Genomic DNA, 15,116 nt, shown 5'->3' with positions numbered 1-15,116 from the left:
CAGTATTTAAAATTTTAAAGGTGAAAATCAGCATTTATAAGAATGCATTTGCAACAATCATAGTATGTACATAGTATAACCTGTTGATATAAGAATTCATTTACTTGTATTTTTCAATTGGCAGGTAGTGGCCCCTTTTGCTGGTGAATTAACTTTAGATACAGAGGATTCAAGCACAGTGATTATAAAAATTAGTAGAGGATCACTAAATGGAACTGCAGTAATGATTACTAACATTAACCCAAGTTCCGAGATAGTTGATGAAGAGCCAAAATGGGTAAGATTTAAAGAGATCCCAAGAACCTAGTTGAATGAAAGGGGAATTTCTATTTTCATATTTTCTTTTTATATAATAATTTTATGAGCACTTCACATTAACAGATTTAAAACTTTGCAACAGAATGGCATACTTTATATTCTTTAACATGAATTGTTAATAGGGTTGGATACCGTTAAGGATGAAACGGTACGATACCATACCGGTATTTTTGAAACGATACGGTATTTTTAGCGATACGGTACTTTACTTTGATGAATGAGGATGATGGTTCATTTTATAACAAATGTGCTTTCACCAATCACCAACCCTGCAATGTTATGATCTAAATGAGCTTATAAACTATGTTTATATTTTAACTTTTTAATAAATGATGAACAAAACAAATATATTGAATCTTAAACAAATTAATTTGACTAGATACATAATCACAAATGGGCTGACCGCTTCAAACGGTTGCCAGGACCTAATTAATTTGTTTGGTCGCACTAAACGATGATGCATTAGAAAATGGATAGAGATGCACATCACATTTTTTGCCCTTTTAATTTACATTTATTATCAGATTTTATTAATAAAATTAAAACAAGATTAATGTGAATGTATTTTATTTTTTTTTTTAAATACACGTATTAATTTACCTTGAATATCGACAGTCGAAACCACTACTACCACTAAATGGTACTAAGCATCCATTTCTTTAATTAGCCGAGCCTTTCAACGGGCGGAGAATTCGGTTTTAGCGAGTCTGGAATTGTTTTTTTTAAATCATATTGAATGTATTAAAATGTTTATAAGATTAAGGAATACCGTTATTAGTACCGGTATTAAATGAAACGGTATTTTACCGGTATTATTAAAGTAACTATTCGGTACGGTATTGGTACCGAGTACCGGTATCCAACCCTAATTGTTAAGACTTCAAATTTTAGAGTCTTTGATATCCTGTATAATGATATGCTTATTAAATGAAGCAATTACCTTGTATGATAATTTTAGGTTTTTATGAACTTTATGGGGTTTTTAAATTTTTGTATATTGGAGACATTTTTTGATATCTTAAACAATGTACAGCGCCTTAGAGTAATGCATTTTATATAGGGCACTATATAAATGTTTTATTATTAAGTACCTATTCAGAAACCTTTTAATGTTTCAGGTTGATGCTGGCCAGCCAATAGGTACAGCCACTGCATCAGTTTGTAAAAACCACATACACATGGCTATCAAGAAAGATGATGGTGACTACATAGATCCTACTAAATATCTAGAATTCACACCTGTTACGATGCCCAAATGGAAACAGCAATGTGATGATTACAAACTCGTCTTTAAGGTTTGTGTTATTTTTTATGATGTGAAATATTCAAAAGAATAAGAAATGGTGTGTAAGTAAATGCATGTAATTTATGACATTTTGTTTGCTTTAGGGAGTTACATTAGCTGCTGGTGTGATTGTTGGACTGGGTGGCCAAAAGGAAGAAAATAACAACACCCAAATAGCAAATGCTAGCCAAGCAAAACCTATCGATGATCTACCAAAGTCATCAGAACCAGAGTATACCAAGGAAATCAAAGGTAAGGATATAAACTTAGGTTAATATGTTAACAATTAAGCTTTGATTTTTTTTTAATAGCAATTTTTGACAGTGATTGAGACATATGTGACAGGGGTTTTTGATGAAATAAAAACACCTGCTGGTTCGATCATGTATTTATTCCATATTCAATCATCATAAAAGTATTTCAGTCCTATTTGTGGAATAGAGCGGACTCCTTCTTTTGATGTCAAACAAAGTATTAGTAAATAAACGTTGACTATATACAGTTTCTTTCAAACAGTCAGTCTATTTTCTTTGAAATATGAAACGGTCATAAAGTACATGTATTATAGCCATGAACAGTCAAGCTGAAAAGTGTCTTTGTCTCAGGTCAGGAATTTGGAGGTAAAATTTAAACCAATGAAATTGAAGTAGGATGAATACTACTCATGTACCCTTGTTACAGATGTACAAGTAGTACCATGGGTGGATCCAACCATGGGTGGATCCAAAGTTTTATTTATTTGATTGTTTATTTTATTTCTGATCAATTAATTTATTAAGGGACCTAGTTAACTTTTTTTGATAAATTATTTTATTAATATTAATCCATTTATACATATTATCAGTTTTAGTCAACGTTGATTATAACACATTCTTATAGAAGTTTTTAGTTTAAATCATTTGCTTCATATTCATTAATGTATAATTAATTTGAATATGATAATAATTAAAACAGCATAAAACTATCACTATTACACATATAGTTTTACTCTTGCTGATTCGTGTCATACCAGTACATCTAGCTTATACTAATCCCATGTTATTATTCTTTTTAACTCACTTTGACAGAGTCAAAATGGGTGTGTAACTGTATGCTATACCTCATCATCAGCATCCAATGTTAAAATTAATAAAAAGTCCATTCTCTAGTATTAAACTATAAGCTCTACGTACACAAGACTTGTATGGATGAAGCATCTAGAGATATTAAACACAACCAGACATGCTTCAGATGCTGTATTTGATGCTTTCTGGTTGCAATACCAGTTTCATTGTTGCATCTTTCAACATACAGAGCATTGGATGCTAAATCTGACTTAAATTTTTCAGAAGATGGAAAAGATTTATTTTTTTTAGAGCAGGTCCATTATCAAATAATAATAAATCTTACCTGGTCCAACTTGCATTGATTCTGCATTCAGTGATTCACACTATCTGTAGACTGGACAGATGAATTCTTTTGAGAATGTTCATTTTTATGTAATTATTAGTCTTACCCAGACCAAAAAGTATAGATATTGTACTACCAGAGCATTGATTTTGCCCTATAGATAACATTAATTGAAGTGAGCTTCAAAATCTTTGATTTTATGTAATGTTTAGTGTAGTGTAAAAATAAAAAAAAAGTGTATCTAGTCTCAATTTTATGCCCTGTTCACACGGAGAGTTTAATTCGCAGTTAATTAAATCGAAGTAAACTAATTCGAATTAAACTAATGCGAATTAGATTGAGTTCACACGAGAGCTAATGCGAAGTAAACTAATGCAAATTAAAATTATATTTTTACAGTAAGGCTATTCTGTAAGCCTATTATGATGTCATTTTCAAATCACATCACATTGTGCAGAGCAGGTACATTTTACACAATGTCATGGTGTCTGTACACATTTTATTGATTAACATAATTTTCTTGGGTTTTCCACTAAAAAATAGCACAAGTTACTATATCTGACCACCGACATGTGGTCTTGACTTAATTCTGCCCTTACGCATGCGTCAAAATTTAATTCGAATTAGCTTTGCTTAGCATTCACACAGAGCTAATGCGAAGTAATTTAATGCACAGTAAATTAATTCGAATTAAACTAATTTGCATTAAATTCTCCGTGTCAACGCGGTTCAAATTTAATTCACAGTAACTTGCATTTAATTCGAATTAAACTCTTCGTGTGAACAGGGCATTAATCACTTTCGTTACAAATTGTAGTAGTATTTGGTAACGTTATATCTTAGAAAATTTCTATCATTTAACTTGATTTGTAGATAATCCAGAGAGTGCCTTCAGTAAATTTAAATTCAAAATGGCAAATGACAAGGATGAAAACGGAGATAAGGGAGACAATGTCCTGGATGTTGATTCAGAAGATGATCAGTGTGCAGCATACAGGCCTCAAACAACAACAACAACAACAACAGTGGCACCATTAACAACAGCTGCTCCTAAAAAAGGAATCATAGGTTACACATACAAAAATATTTGCCTCAGAAATGATAATATAACCAAAAGGATAAATATCATGAAGATATTCAGTCAGTCATTTTAAAAACTACTTGATTGTGTATAAAATGTAACTATATATATATATACATGGTTTATGTCTTAATTTTCATAGCATTCTGTTCATGTTTTAAATGAACTTTTCCAATCTTGTATATTTTAGGTTTTTTCAAAAAGCTGTTAAAAACAGCTGACAGATTCCTTGAAAAATACAACATTCGTCGTTTGAAGTTTGGCACTATTATAGAATTTTTAGACAAACTTGGCATGAACGAAAGTAAAGAGGCAATGGCTAAAGTTATGATAACTATTAAAGTATGTATATAATAAAAATCAAAGAAAAAATATTCTTGGTTATTGATTATTATCTTGTAGTTTTTAGAAATGTAGCATATTTTACATCTATCAAAAAGTAAATAGCACGTGATTATGTACATTATATTTTCATTTAAACACAGTGAAACCTGTCTACTCTGACTAGCACTGGGGACACAACTTTTGCATCAGAAAAGACAGGGTATCAAATTGCTCAGCAGGGTTGTCCCTAAGAATTGAAATAGCAGGGGACATTAAAATAGTAGAAGGGGGGGGGTTGTTGTTCCTCCCCTAACAGGGGATTGAGGGGGAATACCAAAATAACTGGGGGATTACTTCATTATAGGCAGGAAAATTCCTCAGCCCCCGGGTCATAGGGACAACCCTGCACAGAATCAAAAACAGAAAAAAAAGCTAAGTTTGAATCAAAATAAAGGTTAGAATTGATACTGGAACAGATCACACTAATGTCAAATTAGACAGTTTTTACTGTATGTTGTAGGAACTAATAGACAACAAACCTTGTATTAGTCCACAACAAATGACTGATGATGAGTTAATGAATGAGCTTATGGAACGTGGAAAAAGAGCAACTGGTACCAGAGAGGAAATGATTGATAGACTTTTAAAACTTGACCAAAGTAAGGAAAAAGTGTTTGTATCATGAGAAGTATTAGTAAGATTATATATAATGTTAAAAGACATGATAGAACTGCAATATCTTAATATGTGTAAGAGTTTGTTGCTATCTTTTTAGTAGGTCACAAATTAAAAATCTCAAGAACCACTGACCCAGAAATTGCATTATTTTTGCTTTCTTATGTAATGAAAATTTGTTTATTTAAATAATGGCCTAGGACTACAAAATAGTGACTTTATTTTACATAGAAATATATCAGGAAAATAAGTAAAAATTCTTTTCTCGAGATCTATAGGGCTTCTAGGTGAAATTTATTTGTAAGCTGAAACAAGTCAGTGATTTTGTCTAATTGAGAGTGTACAAAATTTAAGGAATCTGCAGTAGTTTAGATTCAAATATATTCAGCTTGCATAACTAAGAAGTTCAGTACTAAAAAGGACAGATTATGTTTTAGAGAAAACTTGCCTTGTGACACAAGGTGACCATTTTATATATTGCAGGTTGTCCACTTGTATCTTTCACAATGCCAAAAAATGTTTATTGTACCTTTGATCATTACTGTCTTGGGGTGGAGTGTTGTGTCAATGTCAAACTGATGATGTTCCTCAAAGTCTTCAAATTTTATGCCAGACTGGATCCCTGTTCACATCCTATGAAATTTGTCTTTGGATTCGATCAATACAATTATACTGCTGAAATCAATGAGAGTCAAAAATATGAAGGTAAGATTTCATTCTCTGACCGCAAAATGCCTCATACATGTATGTTAATGGTTACAATGAAAACTAAACCTGAGTTATATGAAATAAGATACTGATAGCTTTGTAGTAAGAGTTGTCATTTTTAGCTCTGACACCTGAGGTGGAAGCTGGAGCTTCTCTGATCACATTTTGTCTGTAATCCATCTGTCTGTCCCTCTGTCTGTAAACTAATCACATTTTCAACTTCTTCTCCAGAATCACTGGGCCAATTTCAACCAAACTTGCCACAAAGCATCCTTGGGTTAAGGGGATTCAAGTTTTTTCAAATGAAGTCCTGTGCCCTCTTTCAAGGGGGGATAATTAAGAATTAATGAAAATTTGGTGGTATCTTTTAAAACTCTTCTTTTCAAGAACCAGTGCCGGGCCAAAAAAGTGGAAACTTATATGAAAACTTCTTTACATAGTGTAGATTCAAGTTTGCTCAAATCATGACCGTGGGGGGTAGTATGGCATCACAATGGACAATTCAAGTTTTACATAGGAATATATAGGAAAAAAGCAAAGCCATAATTTGTCATATTTATACTGAAGCATTCTCAGGAAGTGTAGATTCAAGTTTGTTCAAATCATGACCCGGAGGGAAGGGTGGGGCCACAATGGATGATCAAAGATTTAATTAGGAATACGTAGGAAAAATCTTGAAAAATCTCCTCAAGAATAGCAAAGCCATGTTTATTCATGTTTATATGGATGCATTCTCAGGTAGATTCAAGTTTATTCAAATCATGACCCCATGGGGTAGGTTGAGGCCACAATAGGTGATCAAAGTTTTTCATTTGAATATTTAGGAAAAGTCTTTAAAAATCTTCTTCTCAAGAACAGCAAAGCCATGATTAGTCATATTAATATGGAAGCATTTTCAGGTAATGTAGATTTAAGATTGTTTAAATTATGACATAGGGGGAGGGGGGGGGGGGCACGATAGAAGATAAAACTTAAAGGAAAAAAGTTCTTAAAATTCTTCTAAAGCCATGATTAGTCAAAGAAATATGGAAACATCCTTAGTGTAGATTCAAGTTTGTTCAAATCATGTCCCCTCCCCTCTTTTTGGATAAGTTGGGACCACATATAAATTTAAACTGTTAATTTCTGAACTCCTAGCCAAATTGCTCAGGTGTGTGATGTGTCCCATGGGCCTCTTATTTGTTTTATTTCAGGTTTGGAAAAAGAAGTCAGGCCTGGATTAACTCTAGATTTGATGGGAGGCATTGAATTGATATTAAAGTAAGTTCAAGACTTCATTTAAAATATAAATGACACTATAAATTTTTAGTGTACATGATCAGAATTTGTGCCATGTCTGGTATCTTTTCATATGATTGACGTCTATAAAATACCAGGGCAAATATCAACTTAACTTAGCACAGAGTGTCCCTGGGCAAATGGTAAACAACTTTGTTGATATATATATATATATATATATATATATATATATATATATATATATATATATATATTTATATATACATATATATATATATATATATATATATATATATATATATATATATATATATATACATATATATATATATATATATATATAAAGCGTTGTGTCCTGGCCATTCCATGGGGAAGTAATTCAGATATTGTTACCAGAAAGTTTCTAGAAACATAGAGCAGTAGGGAAAAAAGACTTCAAGTGTAATACATATTCAACTACTGTAAACCAACTTTTATTCGCGTGTGAGAAATTTTCGCGAGGTTCGCGAGAGCCTTGTCATCGCGAATATTTCTCGCCGCAAACAGGTACTTTTAACTCTCTCTTTCTATTAACAACAGATCCAAAAAAGGCTTGATCGCGGAAATTAATCGTCGCGAACTAGTTTATCCCCGGTAAATCGCGAAATAAAGTTGTCGCGAATAAAAGTTGGTTTACAGTAATATAAATTTAGTTTTTACTAATATAACTTCAATTTTTAGAATGAGCATTTTCCAGATGATTGAACAATATCAAGTTTTGGAGGAGGTCCTTTCCTAAGTAACTCAAAGCCCCATCTCAAACTTACATAGAATTTTTGAAGAGATTAACAAAATTGCAAGGATGATGCATCTAGGCATGCACTCTACTATACTTGATTCAGACGCTGAATCATACTAACATTTTCAAGGCGATTGAATAGAAAAAAGTTTCAGGGGCAAGTCATTCCCAAGTAACTAAAATCTTACCCAGACAAGACTTGCATAAAACTTGCGTCTATAGAGATGCACACTACCCAAATATTAAATTTTGTTTAGAATAGGATGTTGCTTTACTCAAAGATGACATTCGTTGAGGTGAGCTATATATATCTCCAATTATGTATTTTTCTGGATGGAGAAAGCCTATGCAGAGAATAAGCTGTATCATTTATCAGATGATCATAAAACTATAGTAAATCACATTTATGGCAAAATGAACATATGCATGTGTAAAAAAAGAAGTTAATGTTTCATGTTTAGTACTACGGTAAAATATAATAAAGTGGAGAATTATAACTGCCAAACTGAATTATGTCACAATATAACAGATACTGTAAATGATTTCAGCTGTCCTTGCAAGTTAAATATGAGTATTACATGAATAATCATGTTTTACTGTATTTTTGCATTGCCTTTATTTTTTTGAGATAACAATTTACACTGTATTATCATTTCACAGGTACTGTATAGTAAAGGAAGACAAAACGCTTCTTGTCACACTTGGAGTAGGTTTTTGCAGTGTGAATGATTTAGACAACTGCATTTTATACCTGAACCTTCTTGAAAATGCAATTTTCCCCACACCTTCTTGTCTTTCAAATGGAGATATAGTGTGGCCCAAATGTAAGTTTTTTTTACTATTCCATTTAATTCTGACTTTTGGAACAAAAATTAAAGCAGCAATGAGACATTAACACCTTAAACTCGATAAAAGTTAATAATCCAGAAAATTAATATGCTCGTTCTTGTTTTTTTTTCAGTGAATTTCAAAAATATATTCAACAAGAAAGCTTTGCTTCAAAGAATGAAAGATAAAGGAAAAACTGTAAAAAAGTTGGCTTTAGTTGAGCTTCTTTCAAAATTCTTGGAAACTCTGCATATTAACAAGGTAGGTTGAATGTTCAGTGTAGGAAAGAAGTATGTATTCCAATGGATTTTTATGAATCTCTATGAATTATTTCTTATTGTTCAGTCATTCCTTGATAAACTACTACCTTTTTAGTGCACATTAGCTGAAGGCTTTTCTGATTAAAAAAATCTGTTAGTTGTCTGTCATTGTTGTCTTTGTCATAAACTTTTCAAAATTATATTTTCTCCAGAATCACATCATGGTATTCAAACAATAACTTTTTGTAACAGAAAAAGCATTTCTGGAAAAAAAAGCATTATTATGGCATTATTGCAAGAATGGGGATGAATTTAATAGCTTTAATTCATGAATTAACTGAAGAAAAGTTTGGAATATTACTCCAAATGCACATTCAAATTGAAATAAAAAAAAAATCAAGTGATTACTTTTTATGTTGTCTTGTAATCATTATTCATATTATATTTAAAAAATGAAGTTAAAAGATATTTTTTAAAAATGCATTTACATGTATTTTTCTTTAAAGGACACATTCCTCTATGGAAAACCTGCTCCAAGACCAGAAATAATGACAAAAGGTCAAATAATAAATGAATTGGAGTCCAGGAATTTATCAACTGAAGGCTCAAGAAACATGCTGAATGAACGATTACTGCAAGATGACCTTAGTTAGTATATGTAGAAAAGATGTGTTTTCTTTCATGTCTTATGTCACTGGGTTTACAGGTGTGTGAAAGTCAGTCAATATATCAGGTCTCAAAAACTCAATGGTTAGAGTGTTGGCATGGTACGCCAGAGGCCCTGGGTACGATTCCTGGTTGAGATCTGATTTTTCACCACCTGTGACTCTTATTCATGCAAAACAGAGATTATAATTTATAAATAGTTGAAATTTTAAATATAGAGTAGTTTTGTTCTTGGTTGTTACTATTATAGGAGTATTCATTTGTTATTACATGAACAATTTGTATGTATATGTATGAATACACCAAGCAAACTGACATAAACATTTCTTTTTGTAGGTTGTTCTAGCAATGGCCATGAATATAGCTTGCCAAAAATTCAGGGGAAACTTTCAAAAATACTGTATTATACAATACAGAAGGACTGTATGAGAATAGATACTTGGACAGACATAAGTTTGAATATTCTGGCAGAAAGCTTCACCCAGAGTTTCACTGCTTATCTTGATCTAAACCCTTGCAGTTATTTGCTAAAAGTCTCATTTGAAAGGAAAGTATTCCACATGATCCTGCTGGATTATAAATGGGGTATGTCAAAATTTCACCTACTGGTACTTTTTCAGACCTGTTTACTTTTACCGTTTCACCCGATTTGTAAGTAAGAATATGCTTTATAGATTGAGGTTACAAAACTATGCTAATAGCAAACTGGAATACTGTATACTTTTACATAAATTTCTTCCAATAAAATCCAAATACATTTGAATGAATTTTAGTATCTGCATGTGTCACTTATCATTATTGTCAAGTTGATATTTGAATGAATACATCAAGAATGATTTGTATTGGGGATTTTCTTTGGTATAGATAGATATTAATTAGTTTGGCTTCCCTCTTAGTTGCTAAGAAATGTCAAAATCTGACTGAAAAAATCAGAAGGGTACAATAAAAATCTTTCTGGAAAGTGTTTTCTGAATTATATTGAGAAGCAACAAAAGGGGGTAAACAGGTCTCCTATGTCATTGTTTTTGAAATTACATGCCACGTTTTACAAAAAAATTTGGAAGTTAATCTAAACTTTAAAATCTGTTAGTTGATTTGTTTTATATATATGAAAGGTGATCAAAAAGTTTGTGAACTATCTTTATATTTACAGAACCACAATTCAGATCAAAATAAAATCTTGCACACATATAGTCATACTCATGTTCTATAAATAGCAGATGTTATGTAAAGTTTTGCTCCATGTTTGTGACATTACAATGTGAAAATATTGTCAATATGCAGATGACTTAACAAAAAATGGTTGACTGACAGTCTTACTCGAGCAACAAACAGCTGTAAAAGTTTAATGTATTTCTTGGAAATTCCTTTTGCAGTAGCATATAATAATTTGTACAAGGTTTATGAAGACAAAAGACTTGCTGGAAGTTCAATCATTAATTGGATTGATTGATTTAATGAAAGAAGGGAGATGGTTAAAAAGTGATTTTTGTTTTGTTGCCCAGTGAAACAAGCTGGGGAAGAGATGTGTCCTTATAGTTGAGCAATTTGATTTGAAAGATTGCCAAGTTACAGTTAGAAAAATTGTTGAATATCTTAACAATAATATAATTATTAGATCCTAAAATAACGTTTACTTAGACTTTAAACATATCAGATATGATAAAAAGAAGACACCCATACTTTATCCACATTGGATAAATGACGCTCCCAAGGCGGAAGACTCGGGTTGTGATGGTCAAATCTTTTTGGGAAAGGATATCCTTATCCACTTATCCTATTGCCGAGATTTCCCCATTTCTGACAAATGGACTGTTCTTGTTATAAAAAATAACTTGTATGGTAAGAAATAAAACAATTGGAAAAATCTTTTAGCTTTTGTGGCCAGAACGCTACAGAGCATGTCACGTGACCGCCTGGATCACGTGATTCATGCATGAGCAGAATGGTGCATTAAAATCGGAGAGGACTACTTTGAAAAGTAATGAAAACTGAAATCTAATTTTATTTCTTATATGGAAGCAACTCAATTAGTTCGTGAACTTTTTGATCACCCCTCGTATATATACTTAGTCAGGTACAGTTGAGTATTAAAACCAATTTCATACCATTTATAATGATACTTTTTTCCAATCAATTTCCAGAAAATCCTTATTCTTTCTCCTTTTTTAGGTTCAGAAGAAGTAGAAGTAGTCTCCCAAAATATCAAAATAAAGTAAGTATTTAAGACTTTAATGCAGACATGTAAATTTTCAATCAAGGTTCTATGTACAGAAAAGGTTGTGTTGCAAACAGTGTACCTAGGTGTTTTATTTATATATATATATATATATATATATAGAATGAATGTAAAAGCCTCCAACATACTACTTAATAGAGCCATATTTGTAGATATCAGATAAAAAAGGATACAGAGAATGGCCTCTTTCTACTGAGTTTTGGACTACAAATCTGTGTGGAGCCACCTTCTGATTGTATTCTTGATGAGTATTTTTTCACAGATTTCAAAATCCCATCACCTGTGTGTGAAAACTACACTTTACCAGGTTTATAAATCTTTATTTCACTTGTTTTTAACTGAAGAGAATAGTGAGATGCACATATATTCACATAGGGTACATATAACTACACAAATCATAATGCCTTCTTTCAAAACGTTTTTCTTGCTGCAGGAAATGGATCAATTGGAGGACTGCTGACACACATTGGCATGGAAAATGTCGAAGATGCCTTTAATTTGATATTGAAAAAGTTTGATTTAGATGTAAGTTCTAATCATTTCTTATTTGAATTGTTAAATAATTTCTGACATATACATAGATCAGCTGCATTTGTTTTTTTTTTAGGCTGTAATAACATCTGAAGAAATTTCCCTCTCCCCTTCGTCTTCAGGTAAGTTTGACATCATGACCAATTTAAGAGCAGTAAATAGCCAAGAAGAAAATTAAAAGAAATATGTCATATGATATGAAATTATGCATCTATGATTGCAGATTGTCCTGTGAAAATTGATCCAACAAAGTATTTAGATCCAACTACTAGACGCATGGTGAGATGTGTTCAGCCATCCAGCTGTTTGGGAATTGAGTGCAGCCTTGATTTGGCTTTCAGTCTACCTGATACAAATGCAAGGATTACAAGAAATGTTGCTTTCTCATTTTCTTTGGATCCATGTGATTTTTCCATTGAAATCAAGTTTGGAGGAAGAATTTTGATTAATTCCAACATTTTACAATTTGAATTTGGTAAGACCTTTCTTACAACTTAACCCCACAGTTACTCAACATTCATGAAATACTGCAACAAAGATATCAAAGATGAATATTTTTATCATTATAATGTTTTAGCTCACATGAGCTGATCGATTAAAGGCTCAAGTGAGCTATTTGGATCAAAGAATGTCCTGTATCCGTCTGTAAACTTTTCACATTTTCGACTTCTTCTCAAGAACCACAGGGCCATTTTCAACTGAATTTGCCACAAAGCATCCTTTGGTGAAGGGGATTTAAGTTTGTTCACAGGAAGTGCCACAGCCTCTTTCAAGGGGAGATATTTAAGAATTTGTGAAAATTTGGTGGCATCTTTTAAAAATCTTCTTCTTAAGAACCACTGGGCAATATAAGATGAAACTTATGTGAAAGCTTCATCACGTACTCTAGATTCAAGGTGTTCATGTCATAACCCCCATGGGTAGGACAGGGCCAGGGGGTCAAAGTTTTACATAAGAATATATAAGAAATGTCTTTAAAAATCTTCTTGAGAACACCAAAGCTATGGTTAATCATATTATAATTATAGAAGTATCCTCAGGTAGTGTAGAATTAAGTTTGTTCCAATCATGACCCCTGGGGGTAGGGCAGGGTCACAACAGGGGAGTCAAAGTTAACCATTGAAATATATAGGAAATATCTTTAAAAATCTTCTTCTCAAGAACAGCTAAGCCCCTGTTAGTCATATAAATATAGAAGTATCTTCAGGTAGTATAGGTTTAAGTTAGTTCAAATCATGACCCCTGGGGGTTGGATGCAGACACAACAGGGGACCAAAGTTTTATATAGGAATATATAGGAAATATCTTCAAAAATTTCTTCTCAAGAACAGCTAAGTCATTATTAGTCATATTTATACAGAAGCAACCTTAGGTATTGTAGAATCAAGTTTGTTCAAATTATGACCCCCCCCAGGGGTTGGGGGGGGGACACAGCAGAGGGTCAAAGTTTTACATAAGAACATATACTAGTAATCATCTTGTAAAAATCTTCTGCTTAAGAACAGCAAAGCTTGATAAGTCATATTATTACAGAAGCATCCTCAGATAGTGTAGATTAGATAAAACTTTTAGGAAAAAATCCTTAATAATTTTCTAAAACCATTAGTTTCAGAAATATGGGAGCATCCTCAGTTAGTATAGAATCATGTTTATTTGAATCATTCCCCTCCCCCTCCTCTCATTGTTAATAGGTCAATATCATGTATATATATAAATTTTTCAAAATTGAACTGATTTCTTCTTTTTTCTCGGAAAAATGCACAGGTGAGCAATGTGGCCTATGGGCCTCTTGTTTAGTATAGATTCAATAGGAAACCATTTTCAAAGGTATAACAATAATTATTTTTAACAGCTTTCATGCAGTTTAAACATGTGCATGCTTTAGCAGAAATGTATACCAAGGTATATTAAGAGAGTATAAATTGACCAGGTTCCTGAATGTATGTCATAATGTAAAATTAGGTCAGGTGAAACTAATACCCCTAAACACATGAAAACAAGTCTTCCAACTTTTTATTCTGTATTCTTTTTATTATGTGACCAAAATAACATTTCCATATTAGATGTTTATTTGTTTCAGTGATGCTTTTTGCTTCTTCCAAAAAAAAAAAAAAACCAAAACAATGAAGATAAAAAAAAAATCACCAAGTAATATTGATCTAAAATGTAAAAGACAATCTTCAAATTTTAATACCTGCTCTGATGGAGAGGGGTGCTGTTTTACCCTTGTTTGCCCATCTGTGTGAGTGTGTTTGTCTGTCTGTAACAATTTTCATCGCAGTTTTCTCAGCAATTACTCTTTGCAGATGCTTGAAATTTTAGCACACTTTGTTTTGGCATGCCATATGATGGGATTCATTTTAGCACAAATCTTATGTCAACATCCTGTTTATCTGTGCATCTGTCCAGAGCTGTGCATGTGCCTGTACCAAAATTTCGTTACAGTTTTTAGGTCACCTGAGTCACTCAGGTGACCTATTGCTATCCGTTCTCGTCCGTCGGCGTGCGTCGTGTGTTAACATTTGAACATTTTTAGCTTCTTCTCTGAAACCGCATAACCAATTTCAACCAAATTTGGCATATAGCATCTATGGGTGAAGGGGAACAAAAATTGTGAATTTCATGGTCCCTGCCCCCCTGGGGCCTGAGGGGTGGGGCTAAAACCACCAAAAATAATGCAATCTTTAAAAATCTTCTTCTTTACTCCAGGACATCAAGCAGTCAAACTGTTGGCATCATTGTAACAAGCATTGAGCCCTCTACCAAAATTGTGAAATTCATGGCCCCAGGGTCAG

The 15,116-nt window shown here is 32.5% G+C and overlaps 1 protein-coding gene across 1 annotated transcript in view; it reads left to right on the top strand.

Annotated features, from left to right (window-relative positions):
* The window catches only part of LOC133181486 (uncharacterized), a 344,223-nt gene that overhangs the window by 24,645 nt on the left and 304,462 nt on the right, over window positions 1-15,116 (top strand). Inside the window, 12 exon segments of the mRNA XM_061315978.1 lie at window positions 125-277; window positions 1,437-1,613; window positions 1,708-1,855; window positions 3,866-4,060; window positions 4,264-4,415; window positions 4,918-5,056; window positions 5,556-5,777; window positions 6,974-7,040; window positions 11,724-11,766; window positions 12,166-12,315; window positions 12,398-12,443; window positions 12,545-12,796. Of these exon segments, the coding sequence (XP_061171962.1) occupies window positions 125-277; window positions 1,437-1,613; window positions 1,708-1,855; window positions 3,866-4,060; window positions 4,264-4,415; window positions 4,918-5,056; window positions 5,556-5,777; window positions 6,974-7,040; window positions 11,724-11,766; window positions 12,166-12,315; window positions 12,398-12,443; window positions 12,545-12,796 (1,744 nt within the window).

This window comes from Saccostrea echinata, unplaced genomic scaffold, assembly GCF_033153115.1.
Source record: "Saccostrea echinata isolate AGI-Se365-2 ecotype Australia unplaced genomic scaffold, CSIRO_AGI_Sech_v1 ptg000009l, whole genome shotgun sequence".
Lineage (NCBI taxonomy): Eukaryota > Metazoa > Mollusca > Bivalvia > Ostreida > Ostreidae > Saccostrea > Saccostrea echinata.
This window is presented reverse-complemented; position numbering and strand designations above follow the sequence as displayed.